Source organism: Notamacropus eugenii, chromosome 2, assembly GCF_028372415.1.
Source record: "Notamacropus eugenii isolate mMacEug1 chromosome 2, mMacEug1.pri_v2, whole genome shotgun sequence".
In the NCBI taxonomy this organism is placed as follows: Eukaryota; Metazoa; Chordata; class Mammalia; order Diprotodontia; family Macropodidae; genus Notamacropus; species Notamacropus eugenii.
The window spans coordinates 402718457-402745972 of record NC_092873.1 but is presented as its reverse complement, the minus strand read 5'-3'; the positions used below and the strand labels follow the sequence as shown (position 1 = coordinate 402745972).

The following is a 27516-nucleotide window of genomic DNA, read 5'->3' as shown; positions in this document are numbered from 1 at the left end:
GATCCATACTTTGTTGCATCTCAGCTTCGGAGGCTGCACTGAGTGCACAATCATCTGCAAACAGAAAATCTCACACCAACACTCCCTCCACTTTGGTCTTGGCTTGTAGCCTTTTCAAATTGAAGAATATGCCATCAGCACAGTAGTTGACCTTGATGCTGTGTTCATCCTCACTGAAAGCATTTGTCAACATGGCTGAAAACATCATGCTAAAAAGCATGGGAGCAAGCACACAGCCCTGTTTTACTCCATTGGTGACTGGGAAGGCACGAGAGCATTGTTCATTATCCAGAACCTGGGCAAACATGCTATCATGAAATTGATGTACAGTACTGAGGAACTTCTCTGGGTAACCAAATTTTGACATAATTTTCCATAAGCCCTCATGACTAACAGTGTCAAAGGCCTTGGTCAGATCTACAAACATTGTGTACAGACCTCTGTTCTGCTCCTGGCATTTCTCCTGGAGTTGTTGGGCAGCAAACACCGTATCAACTGTCCCTTGGCCCTTTCTGAAGCCACACTGGTTCTCAGGTAGATGACCATCTTCTAGGTGAAGGATCAGTCTACTGAGGCCTCTAGCAAGAATCGTGCTGGCAATGACAAGAGAGAGACCTCCCTGTGATTGTCATAGGATAATCTATTCCCTTTAACTTTATAGAGATGGACAATGGAAGCATCCTTGAACTCCTGGGGGATAGCCTCCTCTTGCCATATGACCTGGAAAATTTCAGTTAGCTTTTGTATGAGTAATGATCCCCCTACCTTGTAAATCTCAGCTGGAATAGAATCAGCACCAGGTGCTTTGCCACATGAAGGGAACCTAATGGCCCTCAAGACCTCTTCTTCAGTTAGAAGTTCAGCTGAGGAGGGATTGACTTCAACTTGAGATAAATGACATCACCCATTGGTGAATGTATGATTATACCCATCTGCCTCCTAATCCTTCTTTGACAAAGTCTTGAGAACCAAACATATTCTCTCCATTCTCTGATAACAAATGAATAAATAAATAAATAGTTATTCAAGTTGGTAAGTATCAACTGTTAAGTATAACTTCTGAGCCATGTAAATTAGACAAGATGTGTGTATCTATCTGTATGTATGCATGTATATATGTGTGTATATATACACATAAAGGTATATGTATATACACATATATGTGTGTGTGTATGTATATATATACATACACACACTCACAATACACACATATTCCCGTGTGTGTGTGCCTAGACTTTAGATTCATAGGATCCTATGATTTGGAGATGGAATGGAGCTTAGAAATCAAACATCCCCAGCACTTAGCATAGTGTCTAATACACAGTAAATACTTAATAAGTGATTGTTATTGCAACTCTTATTTTTCATTAGGAAACTGAAACCCAGAGAGATTAAGCAATTGTTCAAAGACTTGTGGCAGAGCTGATTTACAAAATGCTAATAATTTATTTCCTGTCACATACAGAACTTGGTGTGGTTAGAGAAGCTGGGTTCAAATTCCATCCTCAGTCTTTTACTTATTAGCAAACCACTTAATTCTCTAGGCAACAGATTGGGATGCTGCTGGGATATGGATGGAGTTGCCTTCAAACAAGACTTGGGAGGGGGTGGGGCTGGAGTCTCCTAGACCCACTCTGGGAACTAAATGTGGCTATGTGTACTTACAAGTTTTTATTCATAGCCTTCTAGAACTTGATCCCCTCTCTCCCCACTGTAAGGTTACTATGGTTTCATTATTTGTACTTAAACTGTAGGGAATACCCATAGTTCTCTCACAGAGGTAGCTCTCTGTCCTCTCCACCAGCAGAGGTTCCCACCTGCTTCAGGTCTTTTGGCAAAACAGGTTTGGTATTTCATAGATGTCTTTTGTGGAAGTTTCCTCAACTGAATATACTTCTGTGATTAAAAAGAGAAGGATGCTAGGAAAGGCAAAAGACCTTGGTACTCAAGTCAAGGGGAAGTTAGGTGGCACAGTGGATAGAATTCTGACTTTGGAGACAGGAAGACTCAGCTTCCTGAGTTCAAATCTGGCCTCGGGCTCTTACTAGCTATATGACCCTGGACAAGTCACTTGAATCTGTCTGCCTCAGTTTCCTCATCTGTAAAATAAAGTGGAAAAGGAAATGGCAAACCACTCCAGTATCTTTGCTAAGAAAGCCCCAAATAGGGTCCAAATAGGGTCACAGAGTCAGACACAGCTGAAAAGACTGAACAACTCAGTCAATGACAATTTGGTAGCTAGGCAGGGGGAGATCCTCTCTTTTATCTTTTGATTTTCCTGCCTTCAACTATTAATTATAACGATAGGAACTTAGGGAATGATATTGACTCACTGACCAGGCATAGAAGGACCAGAGCTTGAGAATATGAGGGAACACCTCCAACATATGGATTGAAAAGGTCTTTCTTGTCAAAGAATCTAACCTTTCTGGTTTAATGTGTTCAGCTGTTTCAGTCACGTTGACTGTGACCCCATTTGATGTTTTCTTGGCAAAGTTACTGGAGTGATTTGCCATTTCCTTCTCCAGTTTATTTTACAAATCAGGAAACTGAGGCACACAGGGTCAACTGACTTGCCCAGGGTCAAACAGCTAGTGTCTGAGGCCACAATGACACACAGTGTTCTCAGGGCATATTTAACTCAGGAAGATGAGTCTTCCTGACTGCAGACCCAGTGCTCTATCCACTGGGCCACCTAGCTGAATGTCAGTTCTCACATGGTGAGATGTTTGTTTCTCTCCCATTTAACCTCTGTGGGGCTATTTCTCAGTGGTTACTTTAGGCTCTACACCCATGATCCTGAGAAAATTCTATTTGAAAATAATTTGTCTCTTAAGAATGAGGAGAAAATAGTTTTCTATTTCTAAGAACCTTCAATAGAGGATTTCATTGGAGAATTTAGTTGAAATCAAATTAGACGATTAGAGTCACTTATGGATAAGATCTACCCCAAAACATAATAAAAACACTTCCTATGGATGGTCTCCAATGAGTTTATTGATCTGGAAATTTAAAAAAAAATAGATAATTCAGAGATCATGGAGACCAAAATTCAGAAAGCAGATCCCAAGGAATCCTGGAGTTGCTTTATTACACAAAAGGAATCAGTCAGTAGGTCACTCTCCTCCCTTAGACTGCTCCAAGAGACTTTTTTGAAGATTTAGGAATGTCAACCCTGAAAACAAATGACCAAAGAACCATAGCAGCTCTGTAACTACTGTTAACTTAAAAAATATATCAGAGAACTCACACAGGTTATAAAACCACAGTTAACTCTAAAAACAAAACCAAACCAAAGAGCTAACAGTGCTTATAAGTAAAAGGCTTTCTTTCTTCTCTTTGAGGAGGGAAACTAGACACATGGGCTGGGGTCTATACCAAGGAGACCCACTTTAGTGTGGGCAAATCTCAGTATATATACTAGTGGCTATACAGTTATCTAGAGCCCTGGCAATAAAAGGTATAGTCACTAATCTCCTGGTCTATACTCTGGTTTTTGCCCAGGAAGGGTTCCCTGCTTCCTTCTGCTCTCTTGTGACCCAAAGTATTCCTCTCTGCCCTGTAAATGTGACCTGAAAGGGAGTATAGGTAATGAAGCTGCCAGTGTCCTGTCCTAGCACAGGGGTTCCTTTTCATCTCTATCCCCTTGGTATCTCTGACTTGAGAGCTCCTGCAGATACGCTATTGCTGTCCCCACCATCCAGACCCACAACTGGTGTTGCTGCCACATGGGCTGTAGATGAGTCCCCTTCCCAGCGTCACAGACCTCTCCTTTTAAACTCTGAAGTTGTCTCGGATTGCTTGTTGGCTCTGCTGCTCCAGATTTTGATTTGAGACACCATTTTTTAAATTGTTTGGAGGAGAGTGTTGGGAGAGCTTGCCTATGGTTCCTTTACTCCACCATCTTGGCTCAGCCCCACTGCTAGATAGCTTAACCAAATATGTCTCTTTGCCTTCTATCTCTATTTGAATACTTATTGTGTCATTGAATTCATCTATCTCCATTGTTGTGTTATAGCCTCCTGTATTTTGCTGAATGCATAGAATAAAATCCTGCTTGCATCCTTCCTGTCTGCAGTGACCCTTAAAGGCCACAGTTTGTTTGAGAAGCAATATAATGAAAATAGTGCTAGGCAAGAGGGTAGGAAAGAGCTAGGCTTGAAGACAGCCCTTAGTAACTACTAGTCTTGTGACCACAGGTAAATTCACTTAACTTCTTTGACTTCTTAGTTTCCTTATGTGTAAAAGGGGGATAAAAAGAACTGGGTTTTTTGGTGTTTTCTTTTGCAACATGGCTAATACGGAAATGTCTGGCATGACTGCATGTAGGTAATTTACATCAAATTGCTTACCTTCTCAAGGAAAGGGGATGGGGAGAGGGAATCTGGAACTCAAGATTTAAAAAAATGAAACATTAAAAGTTTTTGTTTACATGTAGACCATTTTCACAAAAAATGTTTATAGAGTTGAGCAAGCAGGCAAATGTATAGTAGCTGAAATCTTGTTGCCTTTTTTTTCTTTTGAATAAAGCATTATCCATAATCTTTTCCACTCTTTTGGAATCTTCCCCTCCGTGGTATCTTGAGAATTGAACCCTGATTTAAAATTTTGTTGTTTCCAACATTTTTTTTTATGAATTTGGTCAGATTTAGCCAGTTGTCCTAGCTTTAAGACTTATAGGTCTTTGCTATGTATTCACATAGTATAGTGAATTCTGTGGAAGTCCACAGAATGTTGTTTGGTGATCACATTAGCTTCCACGAGTTCAGTCATCATTTCTACATAGAGGACTCCCATATCTACCTATCCAACTTCTGTTATTCTCTTGAACTCAAATTCCACATCACCAGTTGCTTGCAGGACCTCTTAATCTGAACATTTCACAGGCATCTCAAACTTATGTTCAATATGGAATTATCTTTTCCCCCAAACCTACCCATCCTCCAAACTTCCCTACTGATGTTTAGAGAATCACCATTCTTCCACTCGCCCAGATTCAGAATCTTGGCATCATTCTTCACTTTTTACTCTCCCTCACCCCTATCAATTGTCACCAACTTTCACAAAATTTCTCTTGGAGGAAACAGTCTGTGGAAGCCAGTGGGGGAGGAGTGATGAGGGGCACAGAGCAAGAAGTGAGATGGCTCAGAAGGCTGTTGAGTCCTCTGAATATGGGTCACTAGGGCCCCCTCAATGCCTTCTTCCCCAAAGCCATTCTAATATTTTCCTGACTAGTCTTGTATCCATTCTCTCCCTTCAACAACCATAGCTTTCCAAAAAAACCTTCCAAAAGTCTTAATGATGTCTTTCCCTTCTTCAAGAATTTTGGTGGCTCCCTAACACCTCTAGGGCAAAACATCTGGCACAGTCTTCACCTTTCGTCTTCAGTCTACCTTTTCAGACTTATTTCACACTAATCTCTCTTATATGTCCTATATTCTAGCCATTTTCTTTTACTTACTTCCTATTCCCCCAAAACCTGGCTCCTCCAGTATGCCTAGAATGCCCTCTATCCTCATCACATTTCAAATCTTTAGCCCAATTAACATATCATTTCTTATAGGAAGCCTTTTCTGATTTGTGACTCTTCTTTCCAGCTGTTAGAGTTCTCTTTCTTCAAATTATTTTGTATTTACTTATGCTGCGGATCTAATTTGCATAGATTTTAGCAAAGCTTTTGATAAAGTATCTTGTACTATTCTTTTGGTAAAGATGCAGATATGGATTAAGTGATAATACAGTTACATGGAATCAGAACTGTTGAATGGGTGGACTCAGTTATTAATGATTTGGTGCCAATATGGCAGACCTTCACTCTGAGCATATCTCATGTTCTGTAACATTTTTATCATTAATAGATAAAGGCACAGATGGTTATGTTCATCAAATCTGCAGATGGGAAGACAAGGTTGGGAAAGACAGCGAACACAGTGGATGACAGCATCAGTATTCAAAGGATCTTGACAGGATAGAGCATTAAGCTGAATCTAATAGGATGAAACTCAAAAGGGATAAATAAATGTAGACTGGTACTTGGGTATAAAAAAAATTAACTTCACAAAATATAAAGATGATAAGGTGGAGATAGAGTGGGGGACGGGGGAAGAGAGCAATGAGAAAATATCATCTGTTCTGAAAAATATCTGCGGGTTTCAGTAGACTATAAGTTTAATATTAGCCAGCAGTGTGATGTGTCAGTCAAAATGGCTAATGTGATCTTGGGCAGCATTAAGAGGCTGTAGCTTTCAAGAATCCAAGAAGGCAACAGTTGTGTTGTACTCTGCCTGCATCAAACCTCATCGAGAGTGTTGTGCTCAATTCCAGACATCGTGGTTTAAGGACACTAACAAACTGGAAACAATCAAGACAGAGGCAACTTGCATAGTGAAGGGTACTGAGGCTATGGCATGACAATCACTTGAAGGATTTGGGCATGTTTGTCCTGGAGAAAAGACAGGGGAAACAGGGTAACTGAGTCAAGTGTGTGAAGGGCAGTCACGTGAAGAAGGGAATCACAGGTGGTCTGTTTGTCCCCATTGGCCAGAACAAGCATCAATGGGTAGATGTTGCAGAGGTAAATTTAGACTTGATGGCAGAGGAAACTTCTTAACCATCCAAGCTGCCCAAAAGCAGTGTGGACTGTGGGCTCCTCCCCTCTGGGAGGACAGTGAGCCTGAGAGAGAATTTTAATTGAGATGTCAAACAGGTAAGAGTTTTTGACAATTACAATTATACTCTTCACTGGAATACAGCATGAAGAAAAACTGAAGTCTATTTTGAAAAACTGATCAAGGAAAAGTTTCAAATATAGCTCTAAGTAGTAATTTCCAAACCATCATCATCCCAAAATGCAGACATACCCCCGAGAACAAATTTTTAAAGCTGTAAGGATTTGGCTTTGAAAACTTTTATTTTTCTTTTAACTTGATGAAGTATAAATTTATTCTCTGAGTTAGCTCCCCACTGCCAAAATACAACTTAGACAAAGGGCATAATTATATACAGAATGTACATTTTTAACCTGGAATAGGTCGGCTTTATTGTATATTAGTTTCCCTGTTCTCACAACAGGCACCTTCAATACATTATGGTTTCACCGCGTACAAGAGCCAAACAGGAGTCTATACTGATGGGAATATTGCTCTCTGAACATGACTACATTCAGGTTTATTAAATATATCCTCTTCTGTTTCTGGAGTAAGTTGGAGATTATCTTTGACTGGAGAAAGTGGGTCTGGCTTCTTACAGGAAGGAAGCTTTTCAGAATTTCTACAAAATATAAGAACATAATCACATGACAATGTGTATTAAGATTTTTAGAGAGAAGAGCAAAGACTTAAAAAGATATTGATCAGCTGGAAAAATTAAGGGATACAAATTGGATAAAAGTAATTTTCCACTCATATCCATGAATTGCACTTTATATTCCATCTAATTCACTGGTAGAATACTCCTCATTATGAACCAACAAATTTGGTCTGCTTCTCAGGGCTTATCTTCTCAAAGTTTACCTTCCAATTCAGGTTCCATGGGAAATAGCACACACTATCTGGCACAGAATGGTGGGGCTTTTGGTTCTGTTTCTATTGAAGAACTTATTTAAATACTACCACAAATCTTACTTTGGGCTACTTGTTTAGGCATTATTTTTTTTACCTCTGTCATTCTTTGTGTGGGTTTCTCTGAGAAACACATGGATGACAGAGAGAGAAACTGGACCTGGAATTTCACAGGGATAGGGAACTCCTGGTTGAGGAAGTACTCATAACCAATGCAGGTAAACACCTTCTCTGTAATTTATAGTCTCAGAGAGTTGTCTAGATTTGAACTGAGAGGTGGAGTGCCCAAGCCAGTATGTTCCAGAGGTGAAACTTAAACCTAGGTCTTTTTGGTTCTAAGGTGAGCTGTGTATAGTGTACTGCCTCTCAAATACATGTTAAAACACACAATTTTAGAATGAAGGCAGCAAGTTATTTTCATGTCAAGTCTATACATGCTCAGCATCAGAAAGATTTTCTTCTAAAATATTAAAAAAAGGTTTATACTTGCCAATCCAGTGTTAGATTCCATAAAATGTGAGGTACAGTGGAAGGTAATGATTAATGAAGTTTGCACTACTTGAGTCACAGCAATAAGATATAAATATAATTTTGTATTTCCATAGAACTTTCCCTTTCTAAGTATTTTCACACTTCAGTGTGTCTGACTCTTTGTGATCCCATTTTTGGGATTTTCTTGGCAAAGATACTGGAATGGTTTGCCATTTCCTTCTCCAGATCATTTTAAAGATGAGAAACTGAGGCAAACAGGGTTAGGTAACTTGCCCAGGGTCACAGAGCTACTAAGTATTTGAGGCCAGATTTGAACTCAGGGAAATGAGTCCTCTTGACTTGAGGCCCGGCACTCTCTCCACTGCACCACCTAGCTGCATCATAAGAAAGGTAGGAGAAGTACTAATCATTTTGTGCCCTAGTTTTCATCTGATCTATAAAGACTACAAGTCTAAAAGTCTAAAAAAGGCAAGGATAAGGAGTCAAGTTTCTGATGGTGATCTTTACCTAGATGGCAGTGCCACTATAGAAGCTGAGGAAGTATCCCTCTCAAGTGCTTAGAAAAGCAATAATACTAAGAAACATACATTTCCCTAATAATAAAAGGAAGGGCACAAAATACTCTTAAGGGTTGGAAGATATACACTTACTTCTTAAATTCAAAGTTTTTCCAGAGCTCATTGATTTTGATCTGCAATCCCGGCTTGTTTTCAGCATCGTGATGATTTCTCTTCTGCGCACCTGTGAGCTTCTTGCTCAGGCCGCTGACTTTGGCTGGGACTAGAGACTTGATCTTACTTGTAGAAAGAGATCCCATGGAACTGGATCGAGAGAGCCCAAGAACCTATACAGTTTTAAATGACACATAATGTTAGGAATAGCTCCTTCCTAAAAACATAACTATCTTCAATCTATTTCATACTGTATTTCACAGGCTAGCACAGAGACAAAATGTATTTCATAATATGTGTGCAATCCCATCAAGGTCAAATTAATATTTTACACATGGTTTTATTTTAAATGGACATTCTAATGATTCATTTTACTTGACTACAAATTGTAAAAGACAGTATTCATTAGATCTTTGCAAATTTTCTAACAAATCGGATTTCAAATTATATTTTGAGATGGAGACAAAAACATAACACAGTAGGATTCTCCAGAAAGAGTAACTTAACAAACACAAGATGTCACCATTCTCTCAGGAAAGGAGTGCTTCAGTGCTAGGACTTCAGTATTTGCATTTATTTAGTATTTTGCTAAAAAATAAATCAATCAAAGCTAAACAAAAGCATCATTATTATCAAACATTTGAGTACCTACATAAGATGTTATGTTAGGAGAAACAAAGAGGCATAAAATAAGATCGTTGCCCTGGAGAAATTATTCTAACTAGGGAAGGCAAGATACAAACATAAAAATAAAGAGCACGTTTTACCTAGTATTGCCAAGTGCAAAATAAGGAGCACAGACAAGAAATACTTAAGTTCAGAGGTAAGAGTGCTCATATCTAAAGGCTAGGCAGTCAGGGAAGAAGGAACACTTAAGGTGGGCCTTGAGAAAATAACAAGACAAGACAGACAAGAAAGAAGAGAAGAACTTCCAGATAAAAAAAGGAATAAAAATTCAGAGGTGGGAATATAAAAGCCTGCCTGAAGAGCAATAAGGAAACTAACCTGACTGAAGCAGAAAATAGTGAGAAGGTGAGGTATACAGAATTGTGGAAGGTCTTTGAGAGAAATGATTATTAATAACCAATTATGAAGGAGATCCAGGCTTTTTTACTTGGCCTGTTTCCTTGTTCCAAGTCCGGCCTTCAAAGGACATTGGTGACCTCTGCCAAAAATCTACTCTTCCTAGACCATCTTAGAAAGCTGAGTTCCTGCCCACTGTGTTCTACTCAAGGTTGGGTAGGGACAAAATCTTTGATTAAATTGTCCAAGGCTGGGGATGATTCAGAAGTAAATGACAAAAGTCACATCCCCCAGTCCCTCATTAAAATAGGTCCACCTCTCTTTCATTCTATTCGTTAACCAGTCAGTTGATTGTCACCCTCAGGGACACCCACTCTCCAAGGACATATAAGTGTTGAATGGGTTCCATGAGGGGTCTTTGGCATTCGATAATGTTACTGACTCCTTTTATTAATAATATTCTAGCTTTATTAATAAAATGATTGAATGCCCAGAAATTATGTCTCTTGAACTTTTTTGGAGTTAACTTGGTGGATTGATCTGGGACCTAGTTTCAGGGCATTTGGGCAAAAAGAGTATAAAAGCAGTTTTTTGGGATTTTGGTGGAGAACTCATGAAAGCTACGGGTACTTCTTTGTAGACTTTTTTTTAAGTTCTTGCTAGCTGTTTTTATTTCTTTTTGAATTGAATTTCTTTCTGAATTGCATTTTAACTGATTGGAGAAGTGCTTATATCTGAGGGTATTACAATATGATTTTAACAAAAAGACTATTTGAACCCCCAGGCTCTGGGTGATCCATTCAATCCATAGATTGAATTGGAGAGATGGAGAGAGATTCTTTCTTTCTTTTTTTAAAATTAATTTATTTATTTAACTTTTAACATTCATTTTCACAGAATTTTTGGGCTCCAAATTTTCTCTCCCCTTGTCCCCTCCCCCCACCCCAAAACACCGAGCATTCCAATTGCCTCCATCACCACTCCGCTCTCTCCTCCATCATTCCTCTCTGCCCTTGTCTCCATCCTCTCCTGTGTCCTGTTGGGCCAAATAACTTTCTATACCCCTTTACCTGTATTTCTTATTTCCTAGCGGCAAGAACAGTACTTGACAGTTATTCCTAAAACTTTGAGTTTCAACTTCTTTTCCTCCCTCCCTCCCCAACCCCTCCCTTTGGAAGGTAAGCAATTCAATATAGGCCAAATCTGTGTAGTTTTGCAAATGACTTCCCTAATAGGCGTGTTGTATAAGACTAACTATATTTCCCTCCATCCTATCCTGCCTCCAATTACTTCTGTTCTCTCTTTTGATCCTGTCCCTCCCCGTGAGTGTCGACCTCAAATTGCACCCTCCTCCCCATGCCCTCCCTTCCATCGTCTCCCCCACCCAGTTTATCCCCTTATCCCCCACTTTCCTGTATTGTAAGATAGGTTTTCATACCAAAATGAGTGTGCATTTTATTCCTTCCTTTAGTGGAATGTGATGAGAGTAAACTTCATGTTTTTCTCTCACCTCCCCTCTTTTTCCCCAAATTAAAAAAGTCTTTTGCTTGCCTCTTTTATAAGAGATAATTTGCCCCATTCCATTTCTCCCTTTCTACTCCCAATATATTTCTCTCTCACCCCTTAATTTCATTTTTTTAAGATATGATCCCATCCTATTCAATTCACTCTGCGCACTCTGTCTCTATGTGTGTGTGCGTGTGCATGTGTGTGTGTGTAATCCCACCCAGTACCCAGATACTGAATAGTTTCAAGAGTTACTAATATTCTCTTTCCATGTAGGGATGTAAACAGTTCAACTTTTATAAGTCCCTTATGACTTCTCTTTACTGTTTACCTTTTCATGCTTCTCTTCATTCTTGTGTTTGAAAGTCAAATTTTCTTTTCAGCTCTGGTCTTTTCATCAAGAATGCTTGAAAGTCCTCTATTTCATTGAAAGACCAATTTTTCCCCTGAAGTATTATACTCAGTTTTGCTGGGTAGGTAATTCTTGGTTTTAGTCCTAGTTCCTTTGACTTCTGGAATATCCTATTCCATGCCCTTCAATCCCTTAATGTAGAAGCTGCTAGATCTTGTGTTATCCTGATTGTATTTCCACAATACTTGAATTGTTTCTTTCTAGCTGCTTGCAATATTTTCTCCTTGACCTGGGAATTCTGGAATTTGGCCACAGTATTCCTAGGAGTTTCTCTTTTTGGATCTTTTTCAGGTGGTGATCGGTGGATTCTTTCAATATTTATTTTGCCCTCTGGTTCTAGAATATCAGGGCAGTTTTCCTTGATAATTTCATGAAAGATGATGTGTAGGCTCTTTTTTTGATCATGGCTTTCAGGTAGGCCCATAATTTTTAAATTATCTCTCCTGGATCTATTTTCCAGGTCAGTTGTTTTTCCAATGAGATATTTCACATTATCTTCCATTTTTTCATTCTTTTGGTTTTGTTTTGTAATTTCTTGGTTTCTCATAAAGTCATTAGCCTCCATCTGTTCCATTCTAATTTTGAAAGAACTATTTTCTTCAGTGATCTTTTGAATCTCCTTTTCCATATGGCTAATTCTGCTTTTGAAAGCATTCTTCTCCTCATTGGCTTCTTGAACCCCCTTTGCCAATTGAGTTAGCCTATTTTTCAGGGTGTTATTTTCTTCAGCATTTTTTGGGGGGTCTCCTTTAGCAGGGTGCTGATCTGCTGTTCATACTTTGCTTGCAAGTCTTTTATTGCTCTTCCCAGTTTTTCCTCCACCTCTCTAAAATAATTTTCAAAATTTTCTGAGCTCTTTTTGAGCTTTTCCCAGGTCTGATCCCATTGAGTGGGCTGGGATACAGAAGTCCTGACTTCCGTGTCTTTCCCTGATGGTGAGCACCGCTCTTCCTCATCAGAAAGGAGGGGAGGAGAAACCTGCTCACCAAGAAGTAACCCTCTATAGTCTTGGTTTTTTTCCCTTTTCTGGGCATTTTCCCAGCCAGTGACTTGACCTCTGAATATTCTCCTCACACCCACCTCGCCTCCTGATCCTCCCAGCCAGCGCTTGGGGTCTGAGACTCAAATGCTGCTTCCCAGCCTCAGGGCTTTGGGCGGGGGCAGGGCTGCTATTCAGTGTGAGATCAAGTTCAGGTGCTCAAGTCAGGGCAGGGCTGCCTCTCAGGCTCAGTTCTCTCAGGGAGTTTATGCACAGACCTTCAACAATGGATCCAGGCCCCTGCCTGCTTGGGGAGCCCCGGTCTGCTCCCACCTCCGCTGGTGCCTCCCGAGGGGGCCTGAGTCATGGGGGCTCCCCACTCCCCTCTTGACCCGCCGAAGAGACCCTCTCACCGACCCTTGTCACCTGTGGGTGGAGGGACCCGTGCGGCTGCTGGAGATTCTGTCCCTGAAGCCTGCTTGGATCTGCTCCCCGCTTGGATCTGCTCCTCTTGGCACCGGGCGGCCGCGGCAGGGCTGTGCTCGGCTCTCAGTCCATGGAGCGAAGAATCTTTTGTGAGAGGTTTTCAGGCTCTCTGGAACAGAAATCTTGTCCGCTCCGCTGTTATGTGGCTTCTCCTGCTCCCGAATTTATTGGCAGCTCTTTTCTACAGATATTTCATGGGCTGTGAGTTCGGAGCTAGCGTATTTGTGTGCTTCTACACCGCCATCTTGGCTCCGCCCCCCGAGGGATTCTTTCAAAGAAAGGAAGGGAAGCAGACTCCAAGGTTTTAAGACTGCTGACTGGAAAACTATAACATTTAGAAAATAGGGAAGTTTGGGGTTTTTTTGGGGAGGGAATCTGATTTTATGGGAAGGATAATGAGTTTGGTTTTAAACATGCTGAGCTGTAGAGAAATTCAGGATTGCAATTCAGGAAATAGGTCAGAGCTACAGTAGATTTGAGAGCAAGTCACATAGTATTGACATGCTAAGGCAGTAGTGCCAGACTTAAATAGAAATGGGGTAGTACATAAGGATCCTTGCATATCACACATTGATTTAGAAAACCACATATTAACATTATATATGTTCTATTATAGTTTTATTTATTTTGTTAATATTCCCTGGTTCCCAGCAGTACTTGGGAGAATTGCAGGTCTAGTGTTTGACACTTCTGGTCTAAGCCTTCAGTATTGAAGCCAAGATCTCTGACTAGGAAAAGAGTATACAGAAAGCATAAAGCAAGGTTACTATGACAATAACATTTGAATATTAAAGGGCTGTGTTAAATTTTCATTGTGAAAACCTAAAAAACTACGTTATTAAATTATTAGCATTGACAAGCTGATGTTGATTCCTATTCCTCTTTCCTTAGCCTTTCAAAGCCTCATTTATTCAGTGCCACAGGAATCTGGATAAGATGACTAAAGAGCAACTTACCTTGTTCCCTAGGGTTGAGTCTTTTCTTTTTGCAAATGAAGACAAATGTGGATGAGAGCTCTGTGACTGCTGATTATCAGATGGCTTGGAACTACAGTCAGATTCCTTAAAAAAAAAAATACATCTTTAGTGTAGTATTTTTATGGATAAGCAATCAGTTAATAAATATTTATTAAGCAACTACTATGTGCCAGCTACTGTACCGAGCACTAGGAATACAAAAGGAGGCAAAAAATAGTCCTTTCTCAAAGAGTTCAAAAACAGCATATGACATGAGTAATCTATATAACTATGAATGTGGATGATCTTATGTAACCATTAAATAACTGCATGAAATTTCATAAGAAAAGCTATAAAAAATACAATAGAGGAGAAGGAATATCTGAAAGAAAACAAAAGGTGATATCCTTTAGTGATTTCATTTAAGGAAATGGCAGAAGTCTTACATGGAAAAGTAAATTATGAATCCTAAGAGCCTATTTTCTTTATAATGTGAAAGCTCTCTTGTGCAATTCTGATGTCAGTTCTATTTCAACAGGCTGCTAAAATGCCTACTCAGAACAATATTGCCTTCTGTATTACTGCTGCTTTGTTACAACCTGGCTAATAGTTTTCATAAATAACCAAACTTGCAAAATTGACACTAGTTCTGCACCAAGTAATTAGTTTGCCTGTTTGACATGTTACCAGGCAAAAGAAAATTTAAGTATTTACCTATGGCAAATATAAAGAAATGTTTTCACAAAGAGTCCTAAAATATTTCCAAAACAAAAGAAGTTACTGAAATGATCAGAATTCACTCAGTTTCTCCTAGTTTTACAACTTGATTCTCATGGGGCCCCTGCCTATCTTTGCTTTTGTTCCCTTGGGCACATGTTAATTTTCCTAACACTTTTTATACTGTTATACGCTAAAAAACAAACAAAAATCAAAATATAAATTCTCCTAACAGAGCAGCACAATTTACTGCCAAAGAAAACTCTTACCAATAGAAGTCACAGCAAGGGAAACTATATCATTACTTGTCCTAATAATAACATCAGAAGAATTCAGAGACAAAGATAAATTAAACATTTAAAAAAGAAAAGCTGGGAATAAATTTCATGTTAGTGAAATGTATCACCTTCCTTAAGCTGGAAAGATAGGAAGTTAAGCTCCTTGCAGGCAGAGAGGTCTTTTTGCCTTTTTTTGCACTTAGTACATACAATGTCTAGTACATAATAAACACTTAACAAATGCTTGTTGATTGACTATGGGAGTAGAAAGATATACACCTATCAAGATGAACCAATGTGTGATGTGAAGAGAGGGCAGAGGTCAGAAGAGAAGCATATCTAGAAATGTTAATAAAACCTAAAAACAATTAACACTCAATTATTAAATATGGTTGACAAAAACTGCTGTAAAACTTAGATTAAGTAGGATCATTACTTTGAAGATATCTATAACCTCTATTTTTCATCCAGAATCTAAACCATCAGAAAGTTCAAATAATTAAAATTTTCCAAATGCTATGCAATGTGATGGAAGTTTTTCCAATGACAGAGGTCATGAGATAAATAAACTTAGGCAGAAATAAACGCAGACCTAAATAATAGAAGAAACATTAACAGTTGAGCCAGTATTATTTTTAAAATGACATTAGTTCAGTATTCAATACTGTACAAACTTCCAAAAGAATATAAAGAAAAAAATAATGACAAAATTTATATGGAGAAACAAAAGATCAAGAATCTCCAAGGTAATAATGAAAAAAAAGGTGGGAAGATTTCTTAAAGTATCAAAGCAGTAATGATTAAAACTATTTGTACCAGTGAGAGAGAGAATGGGGGTAACTGAATCAGAAAGGCTGGAAACAAATAAACACAGGATTCACTATTGCCAAAAAGTGCTAAGAAAACAGGACAGAAAAATTGAGGCACAGATGGTTTTTTCCATGGGGAAGACCTGTGCAAATGCACAGAGGCAAGAGATGGCATTTCAAGTCTGAGGAACATCAAAATGAGCAGCTTGTCTGGAACACATAACACATGCTAGGAGTAATGTGAAATGAGAATGGGAGGGGCAGGTTAAAGAAAAATTGTAGGTGACTTTAAGTGGTAGACTGAGAAGTCCGTATTTATTTTTAAAATCATCAAGGAAACAAGGTAACACAGTGAGAAAAACACCAGGTTTGGAGTCAAGATGAAACCTGAGTTCAAACCCTTCCTTGGACACTGACTAGGCAGTAATTCTAAGCAAGTCACTTAACCTCTCTGAGCCTCAGTTTTCTCATCTGTAAAATGGGGGCTACTAGTAGCACCTACCCTCAAGGTTGTTGTAAAGATCAAATGAGATCATACATGTAAAGAAAGTACTTTGCAAATACCAAGGTATAATATAAATGTTAAGTGTATTACTAATAAGGAGGCACTGAAGATTTAAGCAGTGAGGAGACATGTTCAAACCCAACTATTTTGGCATTTAATGAAGGATGGTTTGAAGATTGAAGAAGCTGGAGGTAAAGAGATTAATGAGGAGGATATCAGAACAGTCTAGGTAAATGGCGATGGGCACCTGACCCAGGGTGGTGACCATATGAATGGAGAGGAACAAGAAGAGTCCAAGATAATGCTGTTGGTTAAGCAGGATGACTGTGCCGAGTAAGCCAGCCAGCCAAAAAGCATTTTTTAAGCACGTACTGTGTGCCCTATATGATGATAATACAACTCCTGCCCAGAAGGAGCTCACATTCCTATGAGGGAGACAACATGAAAATAATCATGTATATATGAGATCATAGTATAAAGGGGGATCATCTCAGAGGGAAGCCTGGGAGGTGGGGGTGCTGGTCAGGATCCTCTTGTGGAAGGTGAGATTTAAGGTGAGGCTTGAAGGAAGCCAAAGAAGCCCAGAGGCAGAAGTTGAGAGAATATTCCATTTTATTTGTGACTAATGGTGGTCATCTGGGGGGATGGAGGAGAGAGGGAGGAAGAGAAGAAAAAAAAAATTTACACGATAACTTTGTTGTATATTTGAAAGGAACAGCAAATTGTACATAGCAGATTTGAAGTTTCATCTTTTTTATTATTCTATGTTTTGGAAATGCTTGTTTTATTCCACAAATTAAAAAGAAAAATTTTAAATGGGATAGAAATTTGGCAGAAATTATGTTTATACTAGTACTTCTATACACCAAGATAAGTTCCAAATGGTTCCATGACCTAGACATAAAAGGTTGAATCCAACAAATTAGAGGAGCAAGGTAATTAATTACCTTTCAGTTGTACTGATATGGAATATATAAACAGGGGAAATGTTCATGACCAAACAAGTGATAGGATCACATAAATTAAAATGGACAATTTTGATTACATAAAATTAAAAATTTTTTGCACAAACAAAAAGTAGTAAAAAGTAGAAGGAAAACCAGTAACTGGGGGAAAATATCTTTGCGGCAAGTTTCTCTAATAAATGTCTTGTACCTGAGATATATAGGGAACTTATTAAAATGTATAAGACTGATGGCCATTCCTGAATGATAGTCAAAGGACATATGAACAGGCAGTTTTCAAAGAAAAAATCCAAGCTACCAACAATCATAAAAGAATGCGCTAAATCATCAATGATTAGAAATATGCAATTTATACAACTTTAAGAGTCTACCACACATTTATCAATATCTATAAAAGATGTCATAATGACAAATGATAAATGTTGGTGGAGCTGTGGGAAAAGAGGTACATTATTAATACATTGTTGGTGGAACTGTGAAGCGATCCAGTCATTCTGACAATGATTAGCTTAAGTGGAAACTGCACCTAGCTTAAGTGGAAACTGCACCACACACACCCACTCACACACGTATATGTACATACACAAACACCCACACCCACACACATGAAAAGAAAAATGACCTGAACTATGTTTGTTCTTTCACAGAAGGTTATAAAGAAGACAAGTGGGCGAAAATAAATTTTAAAAACTGGCAGTCACAAAAGACAATATAAAATTATCAGTGTCGTGCTCCTGTGGAATATCAAATGCTAATTAAATAAAATATTTGTTATGCATCCATCCACATACAATAATCTTCCAACAAAAATTCACACACAGCTTAGTATCCGATAATTCCATAATTCTGGAAACTCATAAGCAGTTAAAACAGGGAAGCACACACTAGTCTAGGAGGAATTCTTTGATGGAATTACAACTGGATCCACATGTATACTCCATCTACCAGTGGGGATCACAAACCACCCACACCATGTCCTTCTCATCCTATGATTCTTAGTCAATATCTTTCCATACAATAAACATATGTTTGTATTAAGAAATGTCCAGTCTTTCACAGAATCACACATAGGAAAGCTATAAGAGAAATCAGTCATCATAGACAATGAAATCATATTCTCGTGTGTGTTAATATGGAAAGAAAGGTTTTATTAAATGACATACCTCTGAATCAGAATCCTTGCTTGATAGCTGAGAGAGCCTTGAGGAATCCAAACTGTTCTGTGATAGTTCCAAGCTTTCCTGAGATTGTAAAGAACATCCCATTTCAGAAATGGGACATGTTTCACCTTCTAAATCATTACTGTTTTCTTGAGACAAACTGGACATTTCATTATTATTCTTAATCAAAGGGGTTGAAGGTTCACTCCTTCTCGCAAACTTCTGCAAAACTTCACTTGGAGAAGGGCTGGGAGTCCTTGAAAAATCCCGAAGATTTCCCGACCAACTGAAGCAACTTCTTAGTGTTCCTAAAGTGGGTGGTGAGACTGTCCTTGTGAATTTATTCTCAGAAGATTGAGAATCATGATCACAAGCTTCATTTAGATCATCCATATTCTGATCACCTGGACTCTGAGCTACGTTTGTAAGAACAGACTTCTGGCTATCCGTTTCCTCTGACTCATTTTGCTCAGTCTGTATGTCTAGGACAGTAGTTTCACATAAAGATTGGTTGCTTCTGTTTTCTTCAGTAATGTTAGCTGCATCCGCAGAATTACAGAAGAACCTAAAAGATTAGAAAAATGAGATTCAGCTAATTGCAAAGTTTCTTCTCAATGGAGAGCAAAACTCATTGTACTTATAAATCCTAGGAAAATAACAATAGTGATTATGAGCCACATTCAGACCTTGATCTTTGATTCTTCTAATTTAAATAGTTCTAAGAACTAAATATATTTTATGACTATTTTGGGTAGTATTTTAGACCATAGATCTAGAGTTGGACAGAACCAAACCATCTAGTCCAACCCTTCATTTTACAGATAAGAAAATTAAGGAGATTAAATCAATTTGTTCATGTTCACAGCAGTATTACATATCAAGAGTCATAATTAGAATTCAGTCCTTCAAATCCAGGAGCTAGTGTTCTTGTCCCTTACCACTGAGGCATGAAGACAATGTTATTTCAGGGGAATTTAGGCTGTGGCAGATTCTACAAAGATGGAAAGGGTCTGAGTAAATGTCAGTTGTCTCATAAGATCAGCCTACCCACAGGTTCAGAAGGTTGGCAATGAGCTGATTAATTCTGAGCACTACATCAATTCATCGAAGACTAAGTTTTTGAAGGGATTATCTTTACTGATCAGAAGGGCATCCACAATCATAAAATTAAGGACCTTCTGAAGTGAAATATATTTTAGAGAAGGGAAAAAAAAAACAAACCTTGGGTAATTTCTCACAACTAATCACTTGAGAAGAGGGGTAGTTTGGTTGAAAGGATTGTGGAAGGATTGGGAGTCTGAAAATCTGGGTTCAGATCCTGGTTGATACTTGAGCTGTGTGACTACAAACAAATCATTTAACCTCTTTAAGCCTGTTTCCTCACGTGTAAAATGAGAATACTAGTTGCATTGCTTACATGACTGGGCTGACAGTATTGTTGGTGGTGTTCTTATATCTCGAGGCAACTATAAATTTGACTGGTGCATTCTGCCTACCACCAATGAATAAAACAGATATTCTTTATCTTATTCTATACAAAAAGATTTTTCTGACTCCCCAGCAGAAGACAAGAATTACCACAGCACCTGAAATATAATAAGTACTTAATAATTCTCTGTATCCTCCAGGGTCTAGCCCAGTGCTTTGCATGTGGTTGTTCACAGTAAGTATCTGTTGCTATCACTCAATCTAGGAGTACAAAGACATGCCAGAGGCCATTTAGTCAATCTATGACTGGTGAAAAGTACTGTCTACAACATCCCCAATATGTGGTCAATAAGCCTATCATCAAGGCAGCCCACTCCATTCTTGGACAGCTCAAATGACTAGTTTTTCCTTACATCAAGCACAAATTTTTCTGAAAATTTTCCCCTAAAAATTCTATTTCTGCCCTCAGGGGTCAAACACAAGTCTGATCCATGTTCCACATGACAATGCTTTAAATATTTGAAGACACATGTCACATATCTCCCACCTCCCCTAATTCTTCTTCATTTCTCCAAGATAAGCTTATTTAGTTCTTCCATCTGATCCTTATGTGGAATAATCTCTAGTTCCTTCATCATCCTGGCTGCCCTCCTTTGGGTACTTTTTAGCTTATCAATGCTCCAAAATGTGGCATCTAGAACTAAATAAACATAATATTGCTCAGTAAATTCCTGTGGCTCTTTAGAATAAAATATAAACTGTAGCATTTAAAGTTTTTCAAAGCCTGGTCTCTTCTGACTGCACTAATCTACTTGTACTTGACTCCTATTCTCAGAACTTTACAGTCTAGCCATGGTGTCCTATTTGCTGTTTTCATATATGAGAATCTATCTTGCCTCTGTCCACATCTTTGCCCGGGCTGTTCTCCATGCCAGGAATGTTTATAACCTCACCTTCACTTCTTAAATTCCCCAAGTTCCTTAAAGATTCAGCTTAAGTATCATATACTACAAAAGAACTTTCTTAGTTACCTGTTCCAAGAATCCTTATTCATTCTTATATTTTCCCTCTGTTCATTATTTCCCATTTATCCTTTATATAGCTTTGTCTCTATAGCGTTTTTTCACGTTGTTCCCTCTCTACCATTAAATGTATCTCCTCTCCACCCCCGCCCTTTCTTTGCATCTCCTACACTTAGGGTGCCTGGCACATAGTTAGTGCTTAATAAATGCTTGTTGCCTGACAAGGCCACTACTCTAGTTTAGGTGCCCATGACCTCTTCCTTAAACTACTGAAAGGGGTTTCTAGTTGCTCTCATTGTCTCAAATCTCTTCTTCTAATCCATCTTTCACATACCTTCCAAAGAAATTTTTTTGAAGTACAAGTCTGACCAAGGCATTCTCCTGCCCAGTGGCTCCCTATTACCTCTAGGATCAAACAGAGATTCCTATTAGGTATTTATAGTTCTTTCCAACCTATCTTTCAAGTCTTCACACTGTTAATCTAAACTGTCCTTCTTCCTGGTCTTTACATAGGCCCCTTCCATCCCACTTCTATACCTTTGTGCTACTCTTTCCCATAGATAGGATGCAATCCCTCCTCCTCTCTTCTTAGAATCCCTAGTTTTCTTCAAAATTCTGCTCTAGCAGATCCTTCTAGGGGCTGGTGACACTCCTATTACCTTATACTTGTTTTGTATATATCTTAATATGCATACTGTAAGTGATTTGGGGACAAAAGTCCATTTTTATCTTTGTCCTTGTATCCCTAGCTATTAGCATAGAAGGAATTTAATTAATGCTATTTAGTGATTAAGAGTAGAGTTGAAAAGATAATTGATTCTATTAAAATGATTATACCTGCTTCTAGTCCCTGGAACCACAACTGCACCACTTTCTTCATTTCTCTTCTGTAAAAAGGATGCAAATTTGTTTCTCAGTTTAGGTTGAGTATTCAAGGTTTCTTTACAAGAAATGGCATGTCCTTTGTCAGGGATGAATGCTTCAGAAAACTTCTGTGGCTTGTTATTTTCACAGTTCTCTTTCTTGGTTTTCTTAGTAATTGAAAATGAATACTGGGATAAAAGATCATCTTCTGATAGTTCCTCTAAATACAAACATAATTTGTGCACTTGTTTATTGACTTAGAGCAAAAATACCCCACTGTAAAAAAAAATGTTCTTAGAATGAATTTACTTATTTTTCTATGATCTAAATGGATCACATAAAAAGTCCCAAGAGTTTTTGAATTTCACAAATGAGTAAATAAACATTTATTGCCTACTATATCTACAATTACATAATGAATGACCCAAACAAAAAAATCTCGTGCATAATTAATTCTGTACTATTTTAAAATTTTGAATGAATCCTTTAGGCACTCTGCTGGAAGACAACTTTCTGCATACAAATAAATGGCCCCATGGTAATGAGAAGTCTAAATAAAGAAAACACAAACAATAATTTACAAGCAAATGTGTGATTAATTTAAATGGTATGGTTTTCATAACAACAGCTTTGGATGCCATATGTTGTATTTTAAGTGTATTTCTTTGGAAAGCACATGGTATGATTACATTATGCAGTTTACACCTCCAATTTCAAATCTATTCTTTTGTCAGTATTTATTTGTGAGTGCACTGATCTTGAGTGGACAGTGAAAGGCAGATATAAAGATAAGGTCATTGGCTTCAAGGCGCTTATAGACTAATGGAGGAGAAGACATGTAGAAAGAGCTATTATCCCAATGCAGAAAGAAAATAAGTGTCCTAAGATATACAAATAAAGTATGATGGGGAAAAAGAGGTAGAGATTATTTCTAGTAGGGGCAGGGAAAAGATCAGAAAAGACTTTATAGAGTTGCATCATGAATTCTAGGTAGAAAGTGGGCAAAGTAGAGATAGGGAAGGTAGAAAAGAAAATTCTAAGTAGAGGGAACAGAGGAGGCAAAGAAAGACATTCTTAGGCTTGGAGCTACTATGGTTTTACCTTCCCAGCATTTAGCCTACACTAGGGGATTAATGAATCTGAATAGTTGAAAAGGTAGGTAAAGGCTAAATCATGGAAGACCTTGAAGGTCAAAGTAATACTTTAGCCTTTATTCTGAAAACATTGAGGAGTCAAGCATTTTTTGAATAAAGAAATAAGAAGGATCAGCACTGTGCATTAGGAATATTAATTTGGCAACAGGACGTAGGATGGACTAAAAAGTAGAAGATACATTTATGCAGTTACGTAGTTAAGACATTTGGAGTCAGCAACATTCTACACAGTATACCAAAATAAAGTCAAACTGGAAATACGATTTAGATATAAAGACTGATATTATAAGCAAAGTGGGAAAACAAGGAGTAGTTTACCTGTCAGATTTATGGAGAATGGAAGAATTTATGAGCAAACAAGAGATGGAGAACATGATGAAATGCAAAATGGATAATTTTTATTACATTAAAGTGAAAACTTATTGCACAAACAAAGCCAATGCAACCAAGATTAGGAGGGAAGCAGAAAATTAGGAAAGATTTTTTACAACCAGTGCCTCTGATAAAGACCTCATTTCTAATATATAGAGAATTGAGTCAAATTTATAAGAATACAAATCATTCGTCAAATGATAAATGGTTAAAGGATGTGAACAGGCAGTTTTCAGGGGAAGAAATTAAAGCTATCTATAATCATATGAAAAAATGCTCTAAATCACTTTTGAGTAGAGGAATGCAAATCAAAACAACTCTGAGGTACCACATAACACCTATCAGATTGGCTAAGATAACAAAACAGGAAAATTATAAATGCTGGAGAAGATGTGGGAAAATTGGAACACTAATACATTGTTGGCGGAGTTGTGAACTCGTCCAACCATTCTTGAGAGTAACTTGGAACTATGTTCAAAGGGCTATAAAACTGTGCATACCCTTTGACCTAGCAATACCATTCCTAGAGCTGTATCCCAAAGAGATCATAAAAGTGGGAAAAGGACCCACATGTACAAAAATATTTATAGCACCTCTTTTTGTGGTGGCCAAGAATTGGAAATTGAGGGGATGCCTATAAATTGGGGAATGGCTGAACAAGTTGTGGTATATGAATGTAATGGAATACTACTGTGCTATGAGAAATGATGAGCAGGTGGACTTCAGAAAAACTTGGAAAGACTTCTATGAACTGATGCTGAGTGAAGTGAGCACTATGCACAGTAACAGTCACACTGTGTGATGAACAACTTTCAGACTTGACTCTTCTCAACAATGCAAGGATCTAAGACAACTCCAAAAGACTCATGATGGAAAAAGGTATCCACATCCACAGAAAGAACTCTGGAGTCTGAATGCAGATCAAAGCAGACTATTTGCTCTCTTTTTGTTTTTCCTTTCTCGTGGTTCTTCCCATTTGTTCTAATTCTTCTTTATAACTTGACTAATAGGAAAATATGTTTAATAAGAATGTATATGTAGAGTCTATATCAGATTGCACACTGCCTAGGAGAGGGGGAAGAAGAGGGAGGTGGAGAAAATTTAAAACTCAAAAGTTTATGGAAGTGAATGCTGGAAACTAAAAAAAAAAAAAAAAAAGATTAGGACTCAGGAGCCTGGATTGGAATCTTGAGAGAGACACTAGCTGTGTGATCTAGGGATATCAATGAACTGTACTGAGCTTCAGTTTCTTCATCTGTAAAACGTGACAGTTTGGCTACATGAATGCCAAGACTCTCAAGACCCTCTCCAGCATTGATGCTCTATTACTTAAGAAAATCAGCGCAGGCATGCTTACAGTAGTCCAAGCTACTGGGGTAAGGGGACTTTAAATGAGAGTAGGGGTAATGGTGATGCGAAGGAAGAATGGATGCATGACTGTTCAGAAGAACACAACTGTAAGAATTTGGTTGACTGAGGAAAGCATGTGGATGAGGTTTGGAGCCTCTGAGAGACAGTTCAGTAAGGGGAAGAACTTAACATGTTGATACCAAGTAACTGTAATATGAAATCTGAGGCATTAATTGAACACTAAATAATGTCCAGTACAAAACTAGATATGTAGGAAGAGAGGAGGCAGGGGAACCAGAAGGAATAATCAGGTGGGGAAACTACGTGAGAATTCAGCAACCAGAAGAGTTTCAGAAAAAAGGAAATGTGGCAACAGTGTAAAATATTGCTGAAGTATCAAAGAAGAGAATTGAGAAAAGGCAATTGGATTTGGTGCCTGGGTCAATTTGGTCATTGGGCCAATGACCTTTAAGAAAACCTTTTCAACTTAGCACCAAGACAAAAAAAATTAATAACAATAACTAAATTTCAGTTTTGTCCCTCACAGGGACAAAAAGCAGCTGGCCTAATGGATAGAACACTGGACCTGGAGTCGGGAAGAACTGAGTTAAAACAGGACCTTGGACACTATCTGTGTGACCCTGGGCAAGTTACTTAATCTGTATGCCTCAGTTTCTTCCAGTGTAAAATGCAGATAATAATAGCATCTAATTCTTAGGGTTGCTGTAAGGATATAGTGCTTTGCAAACTGTAAAATGCAATATAAATGCTAGCTATTATAATTAGATTCCACTCTCAAACAAGTATAAAAGCTTTTTACATTTTTCCAATGGAAACAGGATATAAAAGTTTTTTCTTCTCTTCTGTCATTTAGATCCTGGTACTAAGACAATGCCTGGTCCCTAGAATCAGTGAAAAGATGGACTAAGAATACATGAAGAACCCTGCTCTCCCACTGCTTCTTCCCTTAATCCCTAGTCGTTCTACCAGTTTGACAATCTCTGAAAGTTAGATACAGTGGGGAAAGGGCATGGGCATGACACACGTCATCACTGCTATTTTTAAATCTCTGAACATGGAGAGGGGTTAGACATTGTTGAATTCTGTGAAGGAAAAACCAGAGCCAATATGTTTAAGTTACCAGGCTGATTCTGCTCAATATAAGGAAAGAACTTACCACAGTTAGAGCCATCTATAAATGGAAAAGGCTACTTTGAAATAGTTAGTTCTTTGATACTTGCAATGCTGAAGCAGAGACCAGATGACTCTATGGCAGCGTAACTGTAGAGGACTGCTACTTTACGTAGAAGGCTGAACTGAGTGAATCTTAAGTTCTCTCCAAAGTCATAGAATCTTAGGGTTAGGAGAAATAAGTTAAATCTAAACAAATATATTTGGTTTATTTTGTGTTAGAGCCAATTAACATTTGAATAGCACTTCCCACTGTGTACATGTATGTTTGCACCTCTGTCTGTATGTGTGTATACACATACATACATATATATATATGTATACACACACACGTATATGTAAAATGAAAGTTTCGGGAAAGCTAACTTTTAAATAAGTAAGGATGACCTAATCCTAAAACAGATCTCCAATTAATAAGCATTTATTAAGTGCCTACTATCTGCCAGGAGCTGTGATAAGCATTCTAGTCCTGAAAGAGATTACAATAAATGATGAACAATCAGGGCCAAGCAATAATAAAGTTAATATAGTAGTATACAGTTAAGTGATGATACAAAAATATGTTCATTATTTAGATTTGTAAAGCAAAAGTAGAAGTTATCTAAGAGGATTTGCTTAATTGCTTGTATGGTTAATAAATATAAATCACTCTGAAAGAAAAATAGGACTGGGCTGCATATGGGGCTTAATATGTAAAACAAGAACATCAAAAAAAAAAAATCTCAACCAACTAGAGAAAAGTAACTGGCTGCAAAAAAAAAAAAAAAATCAGTGAGTCCTTATCCTACCACTACTCCATTCTGCCTAGAAATGATGCTCCACCAAAGCCAGACACTTACCACTTCTTGGTCTTTTTATAAAAAGCTTCTTCTTTGGAAGACTTAGCCCCTTTGTACTAACAATCCTCTCAGTGCCTGCAGTAGTGCGTCTCTCCTGCAAAGACGGAGTATCTGAAACAGCATCTAGTTTAGGTGCAGGGCACTGGTTCCTATTCCAAATGCTATTCACATTGAATGGCTTTTGATTAGATGTTCTGTCATCCCACCCTTGACTTCTTGGCTGCTGAGGCTAGAAAGTTAAAAAACAAAAAACACAATACCCATGTGAAGGGAACAAAGTCAGCTTTAAGTTCCTTCTGTGATAAATATAAATTATATATAAAGTACATAAATTTGATAAATTACCCTCATACAGAACAGCTGTTGAGGACATATCTGCCCTCTATCAACACTCTCTACTTTGGCAGTCCTACACTTCCCATTAAACATCTCGTGTTCCTAGGTCTGTGTCTCTTCAGTGAGGTGTAAGTGCCCTTGACTGCTCCTCTCTAAGAAATAAAGAACAAGTCTGCACAGAAAGAACCCTGTCTTTAATGTGACTGCAAAAAGATGGCCAGAAAATGTTATTTTTTTAATTTGAGGAATAATTTAGATAAAATATGAAATATAACAACATTTTAATAACTTTCTGGTGGTAAGCAAGCTGCTACTTAAACATTAAGCTTAGTTTGGAATAGATTTCTGAATATACCTACTTTATTCTTCTAAAAACTAATATCATAAAGCAACATGTGTATCAGCTTTTCCTCTTCTAGAACTTGACTTAGATTAAACAAAA

At 38.0% G+C, this 27516-nt stretch overlaps 1 protein-coding gene across 1 annotated transcript in view; it reads right to left on the bottom strand.

The window, feature by feature from the left end:
- Positions 1 to 6891: 6891 nt before the first annotated feature.
- EXO1 (exonuclease 1) overlaps positions 6892 to 27516 on the bottom strand; it is a 31850-nt gene continuing 11225 nt past the window's right edge. Inside the window, exons 9-14 of the mRNA XM_072647588.1 lie at positions 26739 to 26967; positions 21806 to 22052; positions 18522 to 19083; positions 14085 to 14189; positions 8702 to 8895; positions 6892 to 7269 (exon numbers count right to left, since the gene is read on the bottom strand). Coding sequence (XP_072503689.1) covers positions 7122 to 7269; positions 8702 to 8895; positions 14085 to 14189; positions 18522 to 19083; positions 21806 to 22052; positions 26739 to 26967 — 1485 coding nt within the window. The 3' untranslated portion in view covers positions 6892 to 7121. The remainder of the gene's footprint in view (positions 7270 to 8701; positions 8896 to 14084; positions 14190 to 18521; positions 19084 to 21805; positions 22053 to 26738; positions 26968 to 27516) is intronic.